The sequence below is a fragment of the Bombus vosnesenskii genome, unplaced genomic scaffold (genome assembly GCF_011952255.1).
Source record: "Bombus vosnesenskii isolate JDL3184/JDL3185 unplaced genomic scaffold, Bvos_JDL3184-5_v1.1 scf7180000013263, whole genome shotgun sequence".
NCBI classification, from domain to species: Eukaryota; Metazoa; Arthropoda; class Insecta; order Hymenoptera; family Apidae; genus Bombus; species Bombus vosnesenskii.
Window position 1 is genome coordinate 4,523,573 of NW_022882923.1, and position 21,808 is coordinate 4,545,380.

Below are 21,808 nucleotides of genomic sequence, written 5' to 3' on the forward strand. Positions count from 1 at the left end.
AATACATATCACTGTAGGCAATGATAGTGAGACCACAGATACTTTATATCTCACCAATAAAGCATTTCCTTGTTTCGTTTTCATTTTGAATTTTCAAACACTTTCCAAATACTTCCCAAAATTTTCAAAAACTCAGATGATACGGTAAATATTTCATTTGTACATTAATTATTTATATTTTAACGTCATCTATTACAATTGTCATTAATATTCTGGAAAAATGCAGATCTTATTTATAAATAATGTAAATGAAATATAGAAAATTACAAGAAAACAGAAATTAATTTTTTCAAATTAAGCATCCTTATGATTTATCTGCTTTGAAAGTTACATTCTTTTTTTCGTTTTTTTAATCAGAATTCTGTATTTACTGAATAAGTTTCGTTGCACTCTGAACATTCATTAAGCTGTACGCACATAGCAAGGTTTGGCACAAAGATAAACATTTCCCAGTTACGGCCCTGTGCTATGAAAGGGGAGAGGAGAAAGGAATTAAAAGATTAATACCTTAGTTTAACATTTTTACAAGCTAACAAATATGTACCTCCAAAATCACAGAACCAAAGCATTAACAATACTCTTCTACACAATGTATTATCCTGCCAGCAAACGTATTTTTTTTTTAAATATGCAGCGAATTAGAGTTTCTTCGAACAATTTTTGTATGATAGTTAATTGATACCACATTCATTGTAGGCGAAGTCACTGTACAATGTAAAAAGTTTTCTTCATACCCACTATATCCAGTATAGGATAAAAGCAGTGGTACATAATCCATATAATCCAGATGAAGAATAACAGCTAAATATTGAAATTCACTGCGGTAGTATCTGCAAAGGTACTTCCTTTACTACATCTTTAACTATACATGTTATTTAAAATCTTAATTAAATTTGTGGGTATATGTATGTAAACAAACATTATAGATAACTAATAATATAAAAAAAATAAGTTTACTCACATATTGATTTACATATTTCCATCCCTTTCATCTGTCTTATGTTTTGTACAAGGTAATTCGCGACAGTGTTGTGCTACTTGAGCATAACTCGGTCTTGTAAGATCCTATAATAAAACGTATTAATGTAGCAAATACAATTAATAAGATGTTTAAAAGTTATTTATTAAAAAACATTCTTATTTATAAAATTTATATTTAATAACATTAATGATGTGGCTTTAAAAGTTAATTTTTATTAAATCTTATAACTTGTTTGTAACCATATAACAAAAACATTTTGTAAGTTATATTAATATCAAAATTATCACAAAATTTATAATAAATAAGATAATACTAGTACTTTCCACAAAATCTATTTCGTTCATTAAAACGTTCATTAGTTATAGCCAGATTTTTTATGATATGATATGTATATATCAACATTGCATTACATAATTAAATATTTCAATAATAATATTTTTCTACATAACTTTAATAAGACATTTTTATAATTTTTAGGCTTTCATTATTATTCTTTCAAATATAATACTATATGAGTATATTAACATAAAGTTAATATTGTAAAAGGAGGAGTACAAATTATATATAAAAAAAGGATATACTTACTACAGGGAAAGTAGAAGTTCCTCCCACTTGTGACTGGGAATTTTGTGAGGCAGTAGGGATATTACATTCACACCTAGATACTTGTTCAGAATCTTCCACTGTGTGTGCATTTGAAACAGCCTCGTCCACTCCATTCACCATGTTTGAATCGTCAGTCTTTACAGATCTGTCAGCGGTGCATTTCAATAATAAAGGACTAAACCTGAACGTGCATATATATAAGTATAATAGATACATATTCAATACATATTAAATAATTACAACTGTGCACCTTAAAATACCATGCACGAATATAAGACAGCCATTATTATATACATTTCATTCAAAAAAAAGAAAAATAAAACAAAGGGGGGAAATAAAGAAAAATATTATTACTACATAGTTAAGGGAATGGGTCTTGCAAGATTGCAACACTTATTTAACAAACCAGTATACACATCATTTATTTACTTTCACTGACAATGAATCTATAGTCATCCATTAATAATGAACCATGCGTTTTATTATATTCTTATGTGCCGAATATTACAGCTTAACTTTATATTAAAAATTAAGAATTTAATTGAAATGTCTTTAAGAATAACTTGAAAATGAACAATTAATAATTGTAATATAATATAATATAATATACTAATACAGTATAACATAACATAATATTATAATAATGGATAATAATAATAATAATAATAATAATAATAATAGTAGTAGTAGTAGTAGTAGTAGTAGCAGTAGTAGTAGTAGTAGTGGTGGTGGTAGTAGTAGTAGTAGTAATAGTAGTAGTAGTAGTAGTAGTAGTAGTAGTAGGAGTAGTATTAGTAGTAATAATAATAATAATAATAGTAGTAGTAGTAGTAGTAGTAGTAGTAGTAGTAGTAGTAGTAGTAGTAGTAGTAGTAGTAGTAGAAGTAGTAGTAGTAGTAGTAGTAGTAGTAGTAGTAGTAGTAGTAGTAGGAGGAGTAGTATTAGTAGTATTAGTTGTAGGAGTAGTAGTAGGAGTAGTGGTAGTAATAGTAGTGGTAGTAGTAGTAATAGTTGTTATAATAGTAATAGTAGTAGTAATGGGAGTAATGGTAGTAATAGTAGTTGTAGGAGTAGTAGTAGTAATGGTAGCAGCAGTAGTAGTACTAATAGTAATAGAGTAGCAGTAGCAGTAGAAATAGTAGTAGTAGCAGTAGTAGTAGTAATGAATAATAATAATAGTAATAATAATGAATGATAATAACAATGTTCATCATAATAATGGTAATGATACTGGTAATTTCATAACAGTGATCATAAACACCATGAGAGAGAAGAGAGACAATTTTGATAATAATAATAATAAATAAAGAAGTGGTACCAATATTAATAACAATAGCAGTAATGATAATAGCAATAACAATGACAATGATAATAATAATAACAGTGATAATAGTTATAGAGAAGATAGTACTACAGAAAATACATATTACATGACTAATAGCAATATCAACAGTAATCATTGATAACAATGATAATTGTTATGATATCAGAAAAATAATCATAATAATGAATTATGATTATAAAACAGGAAGAGAAAAAGATATAGAGAAAATGATAATAGTGATGGATACCAAAGAAATGATTTACTAAAAATAATATTGATATTAATAATTATAACTTTAATAGTCACAGAGCAAAAAATAATAATAGTATTAGAAGTTACATTAGCAGTATTAATAGTAGCAGTAATAATAATATTAGTAATAAGAACAAAGATGTTTATAGTGACAATGGTGCTATCAATAATGGTACAAATAATAATAATAGTGAAAATGATGATATCAATGAAGATGATGAAAGTGGTAAAATAATAATAGTAATAATAATAATAATAATAAAATAATGATAATAATAATAATAAAATAATAACAAACTCATGTATTAAAGAACCCTGAATAATATAATAATTCATATGTATTGTTCATTTGCCGCAGTAATACAGGCAAGAAATATAAATTGTGCTACCACAGATTACTGCATACATTCTTGCATACATACACATTGCAACATTGTGTCATATTTAATCACCATAGAAGACTGGTAAAACTTCTGACTACCTAGTATCAAATGAATACCTCGATTTTGAGCATTTTATGCTTTAAAATTAAAGTTTGCTTTTTCATCGAGTGGAGCACCAGCTCTTATTTGAAAAAGAACCATACTAGCGAGGCATTCCAAGCAATATTAAACAACTTATCACTCGATGGAGAAAAAGATGTGGCAATGAATAGAAATAAATGGCAAATTGGTATAACTGAGCACATCTACAAAATTAACCACCATAGAGAGTAAAATAATGGTAAATTCAGGAAAAATACACCTACTCCTTACTGCTCTATGTATGAGTATAACATAATTAAGAAAGGGAAAGTTTAAAAATTATAGTACAATAAACAAACTTTTTACATAATTTCAAAATTGTTATGTGTGGACATATGCTAATAACATTAAAGGTAAATTTACTTTTGAGGAAATTAAAAAACAATTAGCTGCAATTGTTTTTGTAATTGTGTTAAGAAATTTCATAAGACATCACTAAAAATAAAATACAATAATTGCAAAATATTTTGGTATCTTTTATTAATTATTGACAAATTAAAATATAATACATGGACTACTTATTATTAACATAATGTAAAGTCAGTTTCCAAAAATAAAATATATATTTTAGTATTTATTATTCTTACTTATTTTGTCAGAGTAATTAATTTACTACTTTTATCCATTCTATTTATGAATTAGTAAATAAGCAGAAACTTCAACATTATTACAGTATCATATTAACAGAATATAACTTATACTGAAAGTAACAAACTACCAAGAACAAAGCTACTTTCCCTTTCCTTCTTATATAGGTGATATGAAAATATAGGTGGACTATATAACTTTCACTAATACACATCCACCATACAGAGCATAGCACGCATATAATGCAGCCAACACTATCAAACACAGCTTAGCAATCTTTTCAGGCTCTATGTGACTGCCTGTATATGAGTCATTCTGATGTATATGTGTGTATGTGCGCGCATGTTTATATGTATGTATATATCTGTGTGTATATCTATACATATATACATAATATATGCAATGTATCATTAAAAGCAATTGAAGAACTTTAACAATAATTTATAATAAGCAATACTTTAGAAATGTAATTAAACAACTACCTGCTTTTACAATAAACGAAGAATATATCTTCTATTACACACATGCACATACACAGATTATGTATGCACATATACAAGCATATATATGTATTATGTATTTTATACATGTGTCATACATATACAAATACATAAATGTATGTATGTATGCATGTTAAATGTACTTGTGTACGTAATTACGTATGTGTGTGTCTGTATATGTACGTTGTACATATGTGTGTATAAGAAGAAAGCACACTCACTTATCAGGAGATGACGGGGGAGTGAGAGTGATGGTGCTGAGAGCGATGTCTGTGGAGTCATTGTTGCTAGCAGAAGCATTAGAGCTGACATTTGTAGATGCAGCGGAAGTAGTTGTTGATGTACTGCTAGAACCAGTTGGAGCTTCTAGCAAACCAGCATGACCACCAGCACTTGACCCTGGACTTGCAGACCTACTGCTGTTACTTGTTGGTTGTTGATGGTATTGTTGTGAAGTTCCTGTAGGTTCTTTTTCTTTGACGCTTTTCAATTTTGCAGTACCTTTAACTACATCTGAAAGCCTATTCTGCGATTGCGTACAATCTGTACCAACAGTTTCTACTGAAGCATTATGGGATTTTGCAAGATCAGCATCTAGACCAGGAAGAGGAGGGAAAGCAGAAGCTTCCAAATCGAATTGTACCCCTCGGTTGCATTGTGTGTTATTATTACTGGCCGGGGTAGATTCTCTGATTGACGGTAAAGGGCTACTATTAGCCTTTGATAATGACTCTTGGTCTTTGGTCCTACGATGCATACGGTGACGCGGAAATTGTACTCCAGAATCCAGAGTTTGCGCGTCATTTTCTTGGGATCCTTTCGAATGACTGCTATTATAATGGGCCTCTCCAGTTGCTACGGTTGTATGTGAGGAATGGAATTTTGTGCCGGTCTGGTAGGAAGAAGAAGTTGGCTTCACCGTAGGCAAGCTCGAAGTAAAAGTTGGAACTGTTGCTCCTAAAGATATTGGTGCCCCACTTATAGGCGGATGTGAAGTACGTCCCATTGGCACCATATTACCACCACCATCCATTAAGCCTGGCCTTTCAGATCCATTTCTTTGCTTATTTCTGCATCACACACATATATATATATATGTATATATATAAAGTAATTTTTTGTAAATATTACTTGTAAAGAAATCATTTTTTTAAAACACTATCACATTTACGTTGTTAAAAATAATTATTAATGTCAATACCTGTGACGAGGGTTGTATCTGTTATGTGGTTTAAACGTGTTATGTGGTGTAATACCATTCATAAAAACACCTGACATATCAAAGTAAGCGGGACTCGCAGGTCCCCAAGGCATCATTCCAGGAGGATAAAATGGTTGATGCTACAAAGAGTATACAAAATTATTCAAATCTAAATACCTAATGCAGTACGAAACATTTAAACATAAGAACACTTTAATATTTAATAATACTTAAGTACTATTAAGCAATATTTAATTGAAGACTAAAAAAAGAGAAATATATATATTAATATATGTAAATATTAAAATACAAATGACAATACATTCAAAATATTAAGTAAATTATTTTTTAAATATATGTAATTGTATAACTTGGAACTTTTTATATAACATTGTCTACTTACATATACATGAACCTGATTGGCATATGGCGGCATTGTAGTTTGTGGCATAGTAGTACCATTTGTATAAAGGAAGCGTTGCTGTCCAGCTGTATAGCTATTTGGATCATAAACAGGCGGTGGTGGTGGTGTTGTTCTATAACCATTTTTAATACCACCCACACTAGCAACTGCCGGGATTGGTAGCCTATTCATTGGTTTAGCTTTGATTCTAGCCATTATTGGCTTTCCCTACATTATATATAATAATATTAACATTAAATATTATAAAACAAAAGAACTTTGAATAGAACTTACATATATTTCTAATGTATTTTGTTTATAAGCAATTAATACAAGCAAATAATCATTATAATTATTAATTGTTCCAAACTAAAATAACATCTTGAAAATATTTTTCTTTAATTCGGTTTATATTATTGATTATATATTATATAATATATACTGCAATTTATTGAAACATAAAATGAAGGTATATAGACACAAGTAGTAGATAACTACAATTTTGTATGATTATGTAATATGTTTTAATGCCTTTTATAATTTTTATTAAATTAAAAATAAATTATTTCTTTACTGAATAGTACCTGAAACTCCCGAACTTCCTCACGTAAAAACCTGTAGGCCTTTTGAGCATCTTCATCAGATTCAAAAGTTACGTACCAAGAACTATTATGGGCGAACTCACATGATATAAACCTTGGACATCCTTCCCCAGAGAATAAATTCTGTAATCAAAAACATTATTTCATTGATGATCTGTGATTAGAAAGGAACACCTGTTAATCAAATGTTATATCAATGTCTGCTTTCCATACATAACAAAAAAAATAATATGTATATCTGTTTCACCTTTACATCTTCTAATGGTGTATTATCTGGTATTTCACGAAGAATTACAATACATCGTTTGTGGTTAGGTCTTACTTTCTGCCCCTCTTCATCAACTTGTACATTTGGAGATTCTCTGAGAACTTCTGTTATAAGTTTTATATCTTTTGTCAATTTCTTTACTTGGTTGAAATTTGCTACTGTCCATATTGGTACATATTGATCATTATCCATTTGTGATAATAAATATGTATCATTAGCTAAGTTTTCTCTAGAAAGACAATAAAATACAATAGAATATATATTTACTGAATACAAATGATATATAAATATTGTTGAATGTTCTATAATAATTGATGTTCATTGTATATGTTATTAACTGTTGTATGATAAAACAAAATATAATATATCTTGTACTATTGTTGTATAATAAATAAATAAAAAAATAAGAAAAATAATAACTATATCAAACATTACTCATTAGTGTCCTCTAATGCTATTCTTTATTTCTTTTGTTCTTTTATTCTCTACTAATTCTTTATTCTTATATTCTTTTATTTTAAAATTTGAATTGTGATCAAATTTTAAAATACTTTACACAGATAAAAAATAAATATACATAATAAAAAGGGAGATATAATATAAAGAATACGTGATAATTCTATATTGTTTATAAAAGTTTGCAAAAAACTAAAATCATATTATAATCATAATATGTCATTAAATTAGTAGTAATCAATAGAATTCTATACAATGTTATAATAAGTTTCACGAGATTAAGAGCTTACCTGGAGAAATAATATTCAAGTTGTGAAGAGAGCATTTGTTTAAGTTGTTCCAACGGTATACCAGGGGCAGATATGTCACCCATTGGAGCAGGTTGATTTGGCACATCACCTAAGGGAGCAACGTCTACTGGACCGTAACCTGCTGCACCCCCTATACCAATAGCGTGTTGCAATGTAGGTTCCAAATTACCAACAGCTGCCTCCAATATTAATTCATTTCCACTTGGAACTCCATTCATGATGTTATATTCCAGATTGGATGCAGTACTTCCAATTGCACCCCCAACAGAACCCAAAGGTTCAGGGGTGGCTGGATAGACCGCCCCTGGTGGGAGCTTCCCGATGTCCCCATTCATGTACACGTACCCTATGAAAAATACAAAATGTAATTAGTAACAAAAATATATAACATATTGTTATATATTATAAGAACAACTAACGCCCAGTACATGATATACTTACATATTATAACATGGAATATAAAATTTAATTAATTAGTGATTTTAACTTTATTTATAAAGACCATTACTTTTAATTATATCTTAATTTTAAGAAACCAAAAATAGATTTGTATCAATCAACAACCATAATGAAAAATATATATCATTAATACAATTAATACATTAATAATGAAATTGTATCAGATCATTTTAGATAAATAACTGTAATATGAATACAATAATACCAGAAAAATATATCTTCTACTATTTTTATACCCCAATTAATACTAGATTCATATTTCATAAACAAGCAAACAAATCAATAACCTTGAAAAGTGACCTTTTGATCTTTTACACTTGAAAAATTAGCTGATATAGTATTTATTTACATTATTAAGCATGTGCATATCAAGTCATTTTGCAATCATATTAAATAATTACAGCAATTTCTTAAAAAAACAATTTTAAATGAGATTTTCAATAATTTTCCTAAACTACACAATTGCAAAATGTAATATTAAAATTTTAACTATTAAAATATTTTGTTATAGAGAGAAATACTTTCCATAAATGTAATTAAAACTATGTAATATGCATAATACACTAGTCTGATGTAATACATTTATAGTACCTATATGTATATATATTTGTACACATACATACATGAATCCATATATACACAGACATGGGTGTATATGTGCATGTCCCCACGTATGATGCGCGCGCGCGTGCTTATGTTCAATAGCACATAGTCGTGTTCATGATGTGTACATGTCTGCGCGTATGTGCGTGTATGATGTGTGTGTGCGTGCGCGCGCGCGCGCGGGCGTGTATGTGCATATCTAAATGCACATATATAGACGAATTCAAATTATACAAAATTTATTTACATGAAATCTCGGCGAACCATAAAGGAACGATAAATATAAAAATAGAGAAGAGACTCCAGATTTTTTGATGTTCACGTAAAACAACTGTTTTCGAACAATTACTTTTTGATTCTATATGTAAAATGAGAAATACCGTGGAGCATGTTTTAAAATCATAATTCTAATAAGAAATTTTTCACTGATTTTGTTGAAAGTAAAAATTGAATGTTGATCGTACAAACCGTGCCACATGCTAAGATTTGATCTTGTTCAGTATCAATGTGCAATCGTCAAGCATTAACACTTAAACGTCACATTGTATCCTTCTGATATAGTTCTTTGGGAAAGGTTACGGCATGAAAAGTAAAAATTTTGAAAAGGCAAGATATGCAATATGTTGGATGCGATTAGCCAAATATAGAGCGAGACGTTGGCCGGGCCAACACGTTCACGCACGCAGATATGGTGACAACCACTTGGACAGTACACTTATGCGTATCGTATATCGTTACCGAAATCACCATTCATCCCGAAACAATCCCAGATTCCATGTGCCTTTATCAATAGGTGTTCTCAGCAGCTTCGTTTACTGGCTCGTTCTTCGGGTGTAAGTACCGTGAGCGCACACGGTTGTGCGCAAAAAACGCAACCTTATTCCTCGTTCTCAAGCTATGAATAGTTAGCCATAAGCATCTGCCCTCAATCCTCTACATCATTTGGATCAATGTGAGTCGCGCCGTTTTAGAATTTTATAAAATTCTTACCGAGAAGATGAATCAACTCAACACAATTTCTCAAGGAAACTACAAAATGGCCGACACAGAAAGGCACATGCCGTAGCTCGGTGCATTGTGGGTCGTAAGTATGTAGCTCGACTATAGTGATATCTGGTGGTTAGATTGCCATGACTTGCATCAGCCCGGTAAATTTAAATCTTTAAAAGTATTTTGCAGGACTGTCCTATTCATTTATATCACTTGAAAAATTCTATATTATTTTATATTAATATACTTTATAAGTTATAGATTTATATAAAAACTGTCTTGTTAGATAATTATAATTATCTTATTTTTTATTACCAATATCTAATTAAATATGCAGATATGAACTTAACCTAAATTTAATATGTATAAAACTATTGCACTCACTGACGCGCCCATATAATTAAAAAGAAATATATATAGATCTATACTTGTATATGCATGTATAGGCATCCAGAGCTAATTATATACGTACACACAATCTACAAGTATAAATATTATTTCCCATCTATGATATTGATATAATTTTTTATATGTTTTTATTAATATATTTTCAAATCTCTGTATTATACGATAAATTCTTAATGTAAATATTAAGAAAGTCATTTTCTAATATAATGATAACATTAATTAAATATAATTATGACTGTAATTCAATTTCTATCAATGTAATCTTATCTAAAATGTTATCAAGAATTTAATAAAGAAATTTCTGAAATAATACGTAATTTTTATATTCATTCTTAATTTCAAGATGTATATTTTATGAAGTAATATTCATTTTATGATTCGAAGTTGTGTTAGCAATAAAATTACATGGAAAGGAAATAGGAAAAAGTCCAAATAGCGGTGAATTACCATTTATTTAGAACAGCCACATTCTTATCTAAAACAATTGCTTTCATGTTGTCAATACTGTTTCAAAAAAAGAAAAAATTGGCAATTCTCCCTCAAAATAAATCCATTACAATTAAAGATGATCCTTTCAATAAATAATACAATCAATATGGAATTAAAGGCACAAAACTTGGAAACGACAATGTAAAAACCAGGCCTGTTACCTTACTGTATAAACAAAACAAAGCATTCAGCATTACACACAATAAGCCAATCTAGGGTCTAAAATAATTTTTTTATATATATATCTCTCTCCCTCTCCTATCCTCTCTGAACACATCTATAGCGCCGAGATACATACTACCTAATCCCAAAAAGAAGATCCATCCGTTGCTATTTGTATCTATTCCTTGTATAAGTATTTTCTCAAATCACTAATTAGTTATCACTACTACTTTAAAACGTGATGAGTTTAGTGGATTACACCTAACATAAGGCTGTAAAATATTGCTTCCTACAATCTTACAAATGTCTGATTAGAATATTGTGCCTATATCGTTACTGTTATATATTTTTTATTGAAATATATATGTGTATATAATAGGATATCTCACGATGTATCAACAAGTATTAGTGACTGATACAGATAATTTAAGATGATAAGGTGTTGATGAAGGTGGAGTGTTCTTAGATAGTGGCATGGATGTTTGTTGGTTAAAAACCATGGACTTTAAGCTGGTCAGGTTTGGCCAGACCTGACTTTGTTAGCCACTGGCATATATTTTCTCGCTGGTCCCCCTGCAGCTGCAACACCTCTCCGTACTCCGGGTGTTCGATTACTGTCCCATTGCAGGCGAACTCCTAAAAATAACAATATTATTTTGCCCTCTTTTCTTACTTTATTTCAAATATTTATTTTTTATTAATAAATAATTTAATTTTATTAATAAATTAAATTGAATATTCTAATTTGATTATATATTTTATTAGTAAGTAAATTTATATTTGAGATTATGAAGTAATATCTGAATCAGCTTGATAGAAACTTTTCATTGCATGCATGCAAGCAGACATTTAAGATAAGAGAAATATAATTAAATTACTATTACTAAAAACTTTAATTTTATGCAAATAATAAGATATATAAACAATTTTGTATTATTTATAATCGTTTGCAAAACAATTATTTTTTTAATTTTGTGAATTAAAATGTTATTTTATATAATATGCGCGAAAAGCTACTAAAAGATGAATTTAAAAATCATATTTATTAAATACAGATGTAATATGTAGAATATGCTAATATTTTATTTTGTATAAAAAATTTAAGCAAAAAATACGATAATGAAATAATGTTAAATAAATTTTCTAGAAAAATTTCACACGTACTACAGATACATGTTTATGATGTATGCAATTACATTTTAACTCTGGACAGTTGTTTGCATCAGTTCTATTTTTAGCATGGTATCTGACACTGACAAAAGATTGAATTATCGAAAATCATATAGTAAATATGGTTTTGTTACCTTTTTACATGCTCTCACTATTTTCTTCAAGTCATATTCAGATGAAAGTCCTTGTACTGTTGTTAAGGTCTTACGACCATTCCGTTGCTGGATCCTTATATGCACGAGACCGTCCTGGACATCATCATCTGAACCCTTGATTGCATCTGCAAAGGGGTCTGCAAAAGAAAGCAAATATTATGTTAAATATTAAGAAATTTTTCATTTAACTGATAAATCTTCATCTGAAACAAACAACTTTCAAAAGGAAAACGACAGAAACGTTAATTGCGTACTATGATGCAAGCAAAAGACGCCATCGCCATTTTGATAAAACTATCTTCTACAATATGATCAGTACTACAAAATAGAAAATATTATATTTACCGAATGTGTTAAGATTCTGGATGGACATACGACAAACAAAATATATCCCCGGGAGATATAGAACTGCAAAGTGCAAATGCAGCTGTGAAAAATTACGGATGACGCAGGATAACAGAAGCACCACGCAAGAATACTGCTAAACCCAAAAAACCTTGTGCAGAAGCTGAAGTCAACCGGAAGTAAAAGTTGCATTTGTCATGAACAGTGGGTGGGGTTGCGCATGCGCTCTTTCAACAAGTAAGCGTCGTTTACATGAAATAAATGTTGCATTATTTGATTGGTAAAACTAGATGATATATTGCATAACATTTCATGTGTATAAGTTTAATCATTTCTTCTATAGGAGCAGGGATAATCCAAATTGTTATAATTTATAATTTATTTTACATATTTCGTAATAAAATAAAAAATAATTATAAGTTTGTTATCGTGTAATTTGTACATTTTACTATCTACATTTTTCCGGATTTACACGAACATGAACAATATACGTTAATTAAAAATAATAATATTTAATAGATGCAGAAACGGTTTTTTGGTCGATAAAAATACCTTTATCTCACTTTACCATTATTTTTGAATATAAAAGAATGTGGTTGGTACAAAGCGCTCTATAGTGGTTGTGGCATATTTTAGAAACACGCGTACTTGAATTTTTAGTCATTGCCCATTGCTTTGTTGGTACTCTCCTCTCATATGAGATGAAATATCCAATGAAATGATCAGTTCCATAAACTTTATGACATTATGTTCAATTTGGTTGTATATAAATGATATATTTATTATTTTACTCATATGATAAAATTTAAAATACATATCAAGTAATTGATATATATCGGAATTGGTTTTTTTATTCGCTTATTCGTCTATGACAAATTGGGATTACTACCGTCAAGGGATTAACGACAAGTATAGTATGGTGGACTTTTAATTTAAAAATTAAATATTGGATTCGATTTTTTATTTGAGTTTCAGAGACTGGAGATAATGGCTAGTCCACGAACTCGAAGAATCCTAAGTGGGCTTAAGCCAAAAGATGAGAACAATGTAATTCATTAATTTTATTTTCTTCATAATATCCCATATGTTAATTGAATTTTATTATTTTGCAGAAATGCTTTGAATGTGGAACTCACAATCCTCAATGGGTTTCTGTCACATATGGTATATGGATTTGTCTAGAATGTTCAGGCAAACACAGAGGACTTGGTGTTCATTTGTCATTTGTCAGATCCATTTCCATGGATAAGTGGAAAGACTCAGAGTTAGAAAAAATGAGAATTGGTGGAAACAAGAATGCTCGTGAATTTTTTGAATCACAACCGGATTGGAACGATAATATGTCAATAACACAAAAGTATAATACTAAAGCAGCAGCATTATATAGAGATAAGGTAAATATATTGCTTTTAATCATAACATTTTGTGCTTTCTACTATAATGCATGAACAATTCTTTTCTTAAACTTTTCCAAACTTTTCTTAATTACATTATGTATAATTAGGTGTTATGTATAATTTTATATCTTTGAAATAATTATTTAAATTAGTCTATACATTATTTAAGTAAATGTGATGGTATGTGAAACATAACTTTACTCATGTTTAATCTTTTTAATCTTAATCTTTTTAAAAAAATAAACAACATAGAATATTATGTTACATAAATAATTAGGTTGCAACATTGGCACGTGGAGAAAGCTGGAATCCAACTACCTCCACAGCTAAGGATTTTCAATCTTCAATGTGTTCAGAAAATCAACAAGAGTATTCCTCATATCAAAGTGATACATTAAATTCTTATCAAAATTTTAATTCAAATAGTTGTAAGTCTCAGACAGAAGCCTTTTTTGCAAGAAAACAAAATGAAAATGCTAATCGTCCAGAGTAAGTTTTACTTTTTATATCAATATTATTATTATTATTATTTTATTTTATTATTTTTAGTTTTATAACTATAATAAAATATGTAATACAGTAATTAATATATATAAAATATAAATAATATAAAAGTTAATGAATATTTTTAAAGTAATATTCCACCTAGTCAAGGTGGTAAATATGGAGGGTTTGGTTATCAAATGAATCCACCACCCAGGAGTTCATCGCAAGAATTTTTTGACAGTGCAGTATCCTCTTTAGCAAGTGTAATTATGCTTAAGATAACTAATTATAATTAACATGTACAGTTGGTATATATAAAATCTGCAGTAAACATTCACTTTTCTAGGGCTGGTCAATACTTTCTTCATCAGCATCAAAAATAGCAAGTAAAGCTACAGAAAATGCCATTAGAACTGGAGAGTTAGCCATACAAAAGGTATTTATATCTATTTATTTACATTTGCATATAGATATATGCATACTTATATTTGTATTTGTCTTATGTTTCTTATTGTAAAAGAAATTATTAAATTATAATTTAGTGACAAAAGAAAGTTAATAATGATCATTTATTTTGTATTTAGTATTATGTTTATGTATAGTGAAATATATATTACTTTCAGTTAAATTTTTCGTTTCCGTCTTATTTTGCTTGTGCTAGGTACGCGATGGTACTTTTTGGGAAGAAGTTGGAACTCAAGCTAATAGTATAGCTGCTAAGGTACATAGCTGTATATTAAAATGATGATTAATAGTACTTATTAACTAGATAATTTAATTCTTGGTTGATATGTTATTGTAATTGTAATTAATATTGTATTAGAACAAGCAAATTTTTATTTTTTCTTTAAATAATTAAATTCCTTTAAGCCAATTAAGTAATTAAACAATAAATCCATAAACTAATTAATTATTAAACTTCCTAAATATCTTTCAATAGGTTGGAGATTTAGGGAGAAGAGGATGGGGTGATATTGGAGGAACAAATTCAGTTGAACAGAATCAATATAGCTCAAAGGAACATTATCAAAGTTCTTCCACTACTTATCAAAATAGTGATATAACCCAGCACCATTCTACTGAAAAAACATCTTTAATGAAAACATCGCAGTCCAAGTAAGTTAATTGTAGTTCTAGTGAAACTATTATAAAACATAAGCATTTTAAATTTAAATGATTATAATCAATGCAATTTCATAAATTAATTGTACTTTAAATTATTTTAGAACCAATGTATCAACTGCAAATTCTTCCAATTGTGAATGGGATTGGGGTAATGAGACAAAACAAACTAACCAAATAACAGATCCTAAACCAGTTGCAAGAAAATCAAAAGATAAAGACGAAGTATTAATCAACTTTAGTACGGACCATTATGCATCTAACTGGGATTCAAAACTTGAAGATGATGCATGGGAAATATTAAAAAATTAATTATTATTTATTAATTAGGAAATTTTTATCAAAGTTCAAAATCTTCAAATATCTTGCCCATCCTAAAGATTTTGAACTTGTATAAAGCAGTGTAACAGCAATTATTAAAATGAAATTATTTTTATTCTGTATTTTACCTCTCTAATGTTACGAATATATGTAGATACATATAAAAGAGTAATCATTTACGATTAGTGTATACGTGCAAGCGTGTATACATTGTACGCTTTAGAAAGCGTAAATAAATATCACATATTGCAAGTTAATGTACTTCAAACTTTGCTTTATGATTAATGCATATTAAGGTGCAAAGATATGTTGTTATTGTGTGTTGTTCACTTTATTCGATTAATTTTCATTTATTATGCATTTATATTTTTCACAAATAATGTATATGATATTGTTTAATGTACTATATCATCATTCTTATGTAATTTATACATTCATTGAGCTAAAAATAGATGGAAAAGAACTTCTCTTCAAAAAGATACAAAACAATTATTTTATATTATGATATGTATTAGATGAATGTATATTATTACATTGGGTTATAATTATTTACAATACAAAATAACATCTCTTAAAATAAACATTTATTTTATTCTATATATATAACTTACATGAGGTAATCTTTAATACATTTTTAAGACAATAGATTTCTGTCACATAAAATAAATCAATTTACTCTATTGGATAAAAATTTGTACTTGCTTATGTTATATATAAATAAAGAAAATTTTTTTCTATCACAGCAGAAAATGTATCCAAACTTCAAGCACCTCCACATTATTAATATTTATTAAATATTATCATTACACATGAATGTATAAAAAAACTATAACTATGATATTATAAAAGTTGACCTGGGACCCTTTTTCCTGGATATACTTTTTTAATATGTCTTTTATTGTAAGTATTACCAACATATTCCCAGATATCTTTCTCACATTTTGGCCATATCTTGCGTTCTAGTCTTGATAGCAAAATACACAGTAAATCTCTATCTTTTGGTGATAGATCAAAGTATGATACTGGTCCCAGGCAGGAGCGATAAAGAAAATTATATATTGCTCTACAATAATTACGTACAATTATCAATAAACAGAGTTTATTAATATTATATATAAACTGTTATAAAGTAGTCAATAACTTATTATCAATAAATAAAACTATTCATATATACCTGAAATTAAAACCTTCTGCTTCTGAAGGAGATGGATGCTTTTCAAATAAATGTATAAATAATAATGCTTCTGGGATGAGACTATCCCCAGGTTCAAACATTCCACAATTCATCCAGTTGTTTATTAGTTCATGTTCATATAAATATTCTGCCATTTCAGAATATTCAGCTATTTTCCATTTAATATCTTCAAAAGACATGTTTGGCAACATTTTTGATATAGCTTCAACATTTTCGGCCCCATATTTTTTTAAACCTTCTAACAATATTTTTTTATCATTATTAGTCCACAGTTTATTTGATTTCGCTTTTTGTTGGTTTACTGTTATCATCTTGCTACTTGTTGCTTTACTTTCATTATTCTTTTGCTTTATAGTTTTTGCTGCTGTAGCTTTTCTTTCTTTAGGATTATTCATTTTTATATTTAATTAAAATATTGCTTGAAAACGTAAGTACAGACTTTAATGTATTGTAATTGTCTTAATATATCCAAACACTGATTGATGATGAAAACAATGTTTCTAGGGAAAGATGGCTAGATAAATAGTGCAAGTCTAATTGGTTACTTCTGATCACGCTGAAGGTCGCCACGTATCCATAGATCGAACAAATTTTTATTAGTAAAAAAAACTAATTAAGGGTATTAATTTATGAACTTCTATAATTATATCTTTCCTAATTATATCCTTTATATCTTTTTAGTTCCTCAGCTTTCTTTCTACTAGATTTCCTACTACCTATTCCTTTTAACCTATCCTACGAATAAATAGATACTTTCCTCTTTTGCTCATCGTCGCACATTGCTGTATGATTTTATTTGATTGTAGGTGTGAAACAAGTGTGTTTATTTTATATGTATGTATAAATAAGTAATTGTATTGAGTCTATCAAAAACACAGTCATATAGATGTAAGATGTAAAGCTTTTAATGTCGTAAGTTGTAAGGTAGCCTTTACAAATCGGTCGTTTGCTACTCACTAACTCGGTATTTGTTACGCTATTGTCACTAGCCATAGAACGCTGTGATCTAGCAGATACTTTCTGTAAATCTTTAACTCTATGTTTCATATATTTCATAGGCTATTTTACTATCTGCTTTCTTTACTAACTTTCTTCTGATAAACGCAAAAGGCATAGTATTTTTATGAAAACTATGTATATTCAATAATTAATTTTCAGATATAAAACAACAAAAACTAATATTTATATGGATATGTAACAATAAAAATAAAGTAGAAAAAGTTTAGAAAAAAAAATATTTTTCATTACAATATATATATTTATAAACCGCATATTTTTGTTTATTATAAAAATGCTTCGTAATTGTATCGTATCAAAAATGCCATTTTTTAACTTTTTATTTATGAATCGTCTATATCATCAAAAAGTGAGTGCAAATATTTATTAAGTTCATAGAATATATTTTAATTTATATAAAAATGAAAATATTTATAAATATTTTAATATAAAATTTTTTAGCTTATAACAAAACATTCTTTAATGTGTATAAATTATACACATAATTTAGCTGGTAAACAACAAAGAATAAAAGAAAATGTGCAACCAGTTAATAAATTTGTTTCAAGATCTCATACATGTGGTGAACTAAGACTACAAAATGTAGGAGAGAATGTTCAATTATGTGGGTGGTTAGAATTTTTAAGAGCTGACAAATTTTTGGTATTGAGAGATTCTTATGGTTCTACTCAATTTATTATACCTACACATGTGAGTTAAAGGATATAAATTCCAATAAAGTATACTATATGTATATATATTGATATTAAAAATAAACTATCTGTTATGTTAGAGAAAGGACTTACAAGAAATGGCTAGGAATTTGACCTTTGAAAGTATATTGAGCATAGAAGGTAGAGTATTAAAAAGACCAGAGGGTCAAAAGAATAAGTGCATGGGAACTGGAGATATTGAAGTAGAAATAAAATCCTTGAAAGTTTTAAACATAGCAAGTTTAAATATTCCATTTATTATTAGAGACTATAATAAGGCAAATGAAAACGTACAAATGAAGTATAGATACATATCATTAAGATATCCTGAATTACAAAAGAATTTAAGATTACGTTCAGAAGTGATAATGAAGATGAGAGAATACCTAATTAAAGAATGCAATTTTGTCGATATTGAAACTCCAACATTATTTAAAAATACTCCTGAAGTATGTATATCAGAATGGTACTAAAAACATTATGGCCAAGATATTTAAACCTTCTTTTTTTTAACATAGGGAGCACATGAATTTATAGTCCCAACAAAACTCTTGGATCAATTTTATTCATTAGTACAGAGTCCCCAACAATTTAAACAATTATTAATGGTTGGTGGCTTTGATAGATATTTTCAAGTTGCAAGATGTTACAGGAATGAAAAGCCTAGACATGATAGACAACCTGAATTTACACAGGTATAATTTTTGACTTGCAGATATATATCCTATATAAAATCATTTAGTACTCATAGATATGTTATTACACAGCTGGATATTGAAATGTCATTCGTTGATTGTGAAGGAATAATGATGTTAATTGAAAACTTATTAGCATATTCTTGGCCTCAAGAATCAGGAGAATTAACTATTCCTTTTAAACACTTAAAATACGAGGATGCAATGGAATTATATGGTACAGACAAACCAGATTTACGAATACCACAACAAGTAAGATTTAAATATGCTTCTAATTTAAATTCGAAGAATAATTTCAAAAATAGTATTAATATTTCAGCTTTGTAGACTGACGGAATTAATTGATCATTCAGTATTAGAACAAAGTTTAAAAATGGAACAAAATGAACACCGTGAAGTTTATGCTCTAGTTTTTTCCCAAAAACATGTATGTTTACAAGTTATTTATATTTTCCTTGATTTTTGGTATTTTTATATTTATAACATATTTTGTATACCCTAGGATTTTCTTACAAAATCTATCAAAGATACTATATCTGAACTACAGTGTACTTATTTCCCTTCTGTGAAATTAATACAAACAAAGATACCTAACAAATCGCCAGTAATAACAAATATTATTGATGGAAATGTACAACAAAAGTTAAATTTAAAAAAAGGAGATGTACTGTTTTTAGCTTGTGGAGAAAAAGTAAACACGGTAAATATTAATCTGTTAATTATATTTTCTACATTTATTAATGATACATTAACATCAGGCAGTTATATATATTAATATCAAACTTAAAATTACAGCAATCACTATTAGGAAAAGTACGTCTTGAATTTACAAAGTTTTTAGAAAGTGAAGATCAAGAAATCTTTACTAGTAGGAATGAATTATTATGGATCACTGATTTCCCTTTATTTTCGTTTAATACTGAAACAAATTCATTAGAAACTATGCATCATCCATTCACGCAACCTCATCCAGATGATATGCAATATCTTATGAACAATCCACTGAAGGTACCCATGTTAATTAATTAATAAGCGTAATCGTATTTTAATAAGTGAAATACTTTTATAGGTTAGAGGATTGCATTATGATTTGGTTATGAATGGTTTCGAGATCGCAGGAGGATCGATACGAATCCATGACTCAAAATTACAAAAACAACTATTTAAGATGCTAAATATAGATGAAACACACTTAATGCATGTACTTGATGCTTTAGAATCTGGTGCTCCACCTCATGGTGGAATTGCTATAGGTATTTTACTTTTAGTTCAAATATTAACTATATCCGACAATGGAGTATCATAACAAATAAATTGGATTTTTAGGATTGGACCGTTTAATGTGTTTGCTCTGTAACACAAAAAATATAAAAGATGTGATAGCATTTCCAAAAACTACTACAGGTCGAGATTTAATGTCAGGAGCTCCGGTTCCCATTTCTGAGGAAATAAAAAGATTCTATAACATACAGACGGTAGACAAATAAAACAATATTCAAGAAGTATCTTTTGTATTTTTTACTCTATTGTAAAAATATTTATAAGAGGCTAGCTGGTCATATTCACTTCAAAAAGTATTATTCAATAATTTTTGTATATTTTATAAAATATATCCGATATTTTTATTTGTTTAAAAATCGTTATACTTATAAAATCTATGTCATTACAGCAGAAGTGAAAAGGGAGAACACTAATGTAATATTAACAAAGTCAATCAAACAATGTGAACTAAGGATAAGGGCCTCTAGTGGTCAGTGCCCGAACTATATGCACATTTCTTTTCCGATGCTCTGGGTGAAAGAAATGTGCATATGTACGACGAGAAGGGAAATTCGTATTGACGATCGGCGAAGGATAAGAGTAAAAAAATATAAAAATTACTTGAAGACTTAATGAAATATTAGAAGTAAATTCCTTTCCTTTGTATTGTAGAAATAACAATAAGGATACTAAGGATACAACTGGCAACAACGATTATTAGAAATGATTATACAGTACAATAAAAAATGAGATTATTTGTTGTAAGATAATTATATGAATGTATTTAGAAATAGTTTCAATAAATCAGACCGTAGTTTAACAACA

General features: G+C 28.4%; 5 protein-coding genes across 13 annotated transcripts; 2 read left to right on the forward strand and 3 right to left on the reverse strand.

Moving 5' to 3' along the window:
• Window positions 1–359: 359 nt before the first annotated feature.
• Window positions 360–10,192, reverse strand: LOC117234328 (la-related protein Larp4B). Of its 8 annotated transcripts, none has more exons than XR_004493502.1 (11): window positions 9,818–9,833; window positions 7,997–8,363; window positions 7,230–7,479; window positions 6,965–7,105; window positions 6,381–6,608; window positions 5,978–6,117; window positions 4,998–5,846; window positions 1,568–1,769; window positions 962–1,065; window positions 545–830; window positions 360–466 (listed from the first exon to the last, which is right to left on the reverse strand). XR_004493502.1 is itself a non-coding variant. In XM_033495437.1 (11 exons), the coding sequence occupies exons 2-10, from the start codon at window positions 9,831–9,833 to the stop codon at window positions 970–972; spliced, it is 2,289 nt and encodes a 762-aa protein (XP_033351328.1). In that variant the 5' UTR covers window positions 9,834–9,974; window positions 10,070–10,183; the 3' UTR covers window positions 505–830; window positions 962–969. The 8 variants fall into 8 exon arrangements, 7 of the variants coding, with proteins under 7 accessions (XP_033351328.1, XP_033351356.1, XP_033351347.1 ...); XM_033495437.1 differs by lacking the exon at window positions 360–466 and adding an exon at window positions 10,070–10,183 and having other exon boundaries at window positions 505–830; window positions 9,818–9,974; XM_033495465.1 differs by lacking the exons at window positions 360–466; window positions 9,818–9,833 and adding an exon at window positions 10,070–10,192 and having other exon boundaries at window positions 505–830.
• A 718-nt stretch (window positions 10,193–10,910) lies between these two features.
• On the reverse strand, window positions 10,911–12,998 carry LOC117234365 (eukaryotic translation initiation factor eIF1). The gene is made up of 3 exons (XM_033495491.1): window positions 12,799–12,998; window positions 12,433–12,590; window positions 10,911–11,764 (listed from the first exon to the last, which is right to left on the reverse strand). The coding sequence occupies exons 1-3, from the start codon at window positions 12,824–12,826 to the stop codon at window positions 11,618–11,620; spliced, it is 333 nt and encodes a 110-aa protein (XP_033351382.1). The 5' UTR covers window positions 12,827–12,998; the 3' UTR covers window positions 10,911–11,617.
• A 439-nt stretch (window positions 12,999–13,437) lies between these two features.
• On the forward strand, window positions 13,438–16,429 carry LOC117232114 (ADP-ribosylation factor GTPase-activating protein 1). Of its 2 annotated transcripts, XM_033491281.1 has the most exons (8): window positions 13,438–13,845; window positions 13,911–14,192; window positions 14,473–14,684; window positions 14,830–14,944; window positions 15,028–15,117; window positions 15,343–15,402; window positions 15,622–15,797; window positions 15,908–16,429. In XM_033491281.1, the coding sequence occupies exons 1-8, from the start codon at window positions 13,786–13,788 to the stop codon at window positions 16,113–16,115; spliced, it is 1,203 nt and encodes a 400-aa protein (XP_033347172.1). In that variant the 5' UTR covers window positions 13,438–13,785; the 3' UTR covers window positions 16,116–16,429. The 2 variants fall into 2 exon arrangements, with proteins under 2 accessions (XP_033347172.1, XP_033347182.1); XM_033491291.1 differs by lacking the exon at window positions 15,343–15,402.
• Window positions 16,430–16,897: 468 nt separating this feature from the next.
• LOC117232127 lies at window positions 16,898–18,252 on the reverse strand. The gene is made up of 2 exons (XM_033491303.1): window positions 17,299–18,252; window positions 16,898–17,187 (listed from the first exon to the last, which is right to left on the reverse strand). Exons 1-2 carry the CDS (start codon window positions 17,712–17,714, stop codon window positions 16,965–16,967), a joined length of 639 nt encoding a protein of 212 aa, XP_033347194.1. The 5' UTR covers window positions 17,715–18,252; the 3' UTR covers window positions 16,898–16,964.
• Window positions 18,253–18,585: 333 nt separating this feature from the next.
• On the forward strand, window positions 18,586–21,228 carry LOC117230918 (aspartate--tRNA ligase, mitochondrial). Its single transcript, XM_033488825.1, has 10 exons — window positions 18,586–18,685; window positions 18,778–19,026; window positions 19,109–19,477; window positions 19,547–19,723; window positions 19,796–19,975; window positions 20,043–20,150; window positions 20,226–20,423; window positions 20,519–20,731; window positions 20,793–20,976; window positions 21,050–21,228. Exons 1-10 carry the CDS (start codon window positions 18,611–18,613, stop codon window positions 21,208–21,210), a joined length of 1,914 nt encoding a protein of 637 aa, XP_033344716.1. The 5' UTR covers window positions 18,586–18,610; the 3' UTR covers window positions 21,211–21,228.
• Window positions 21,229–21,808: the final 580 nt, after the last annotated feature.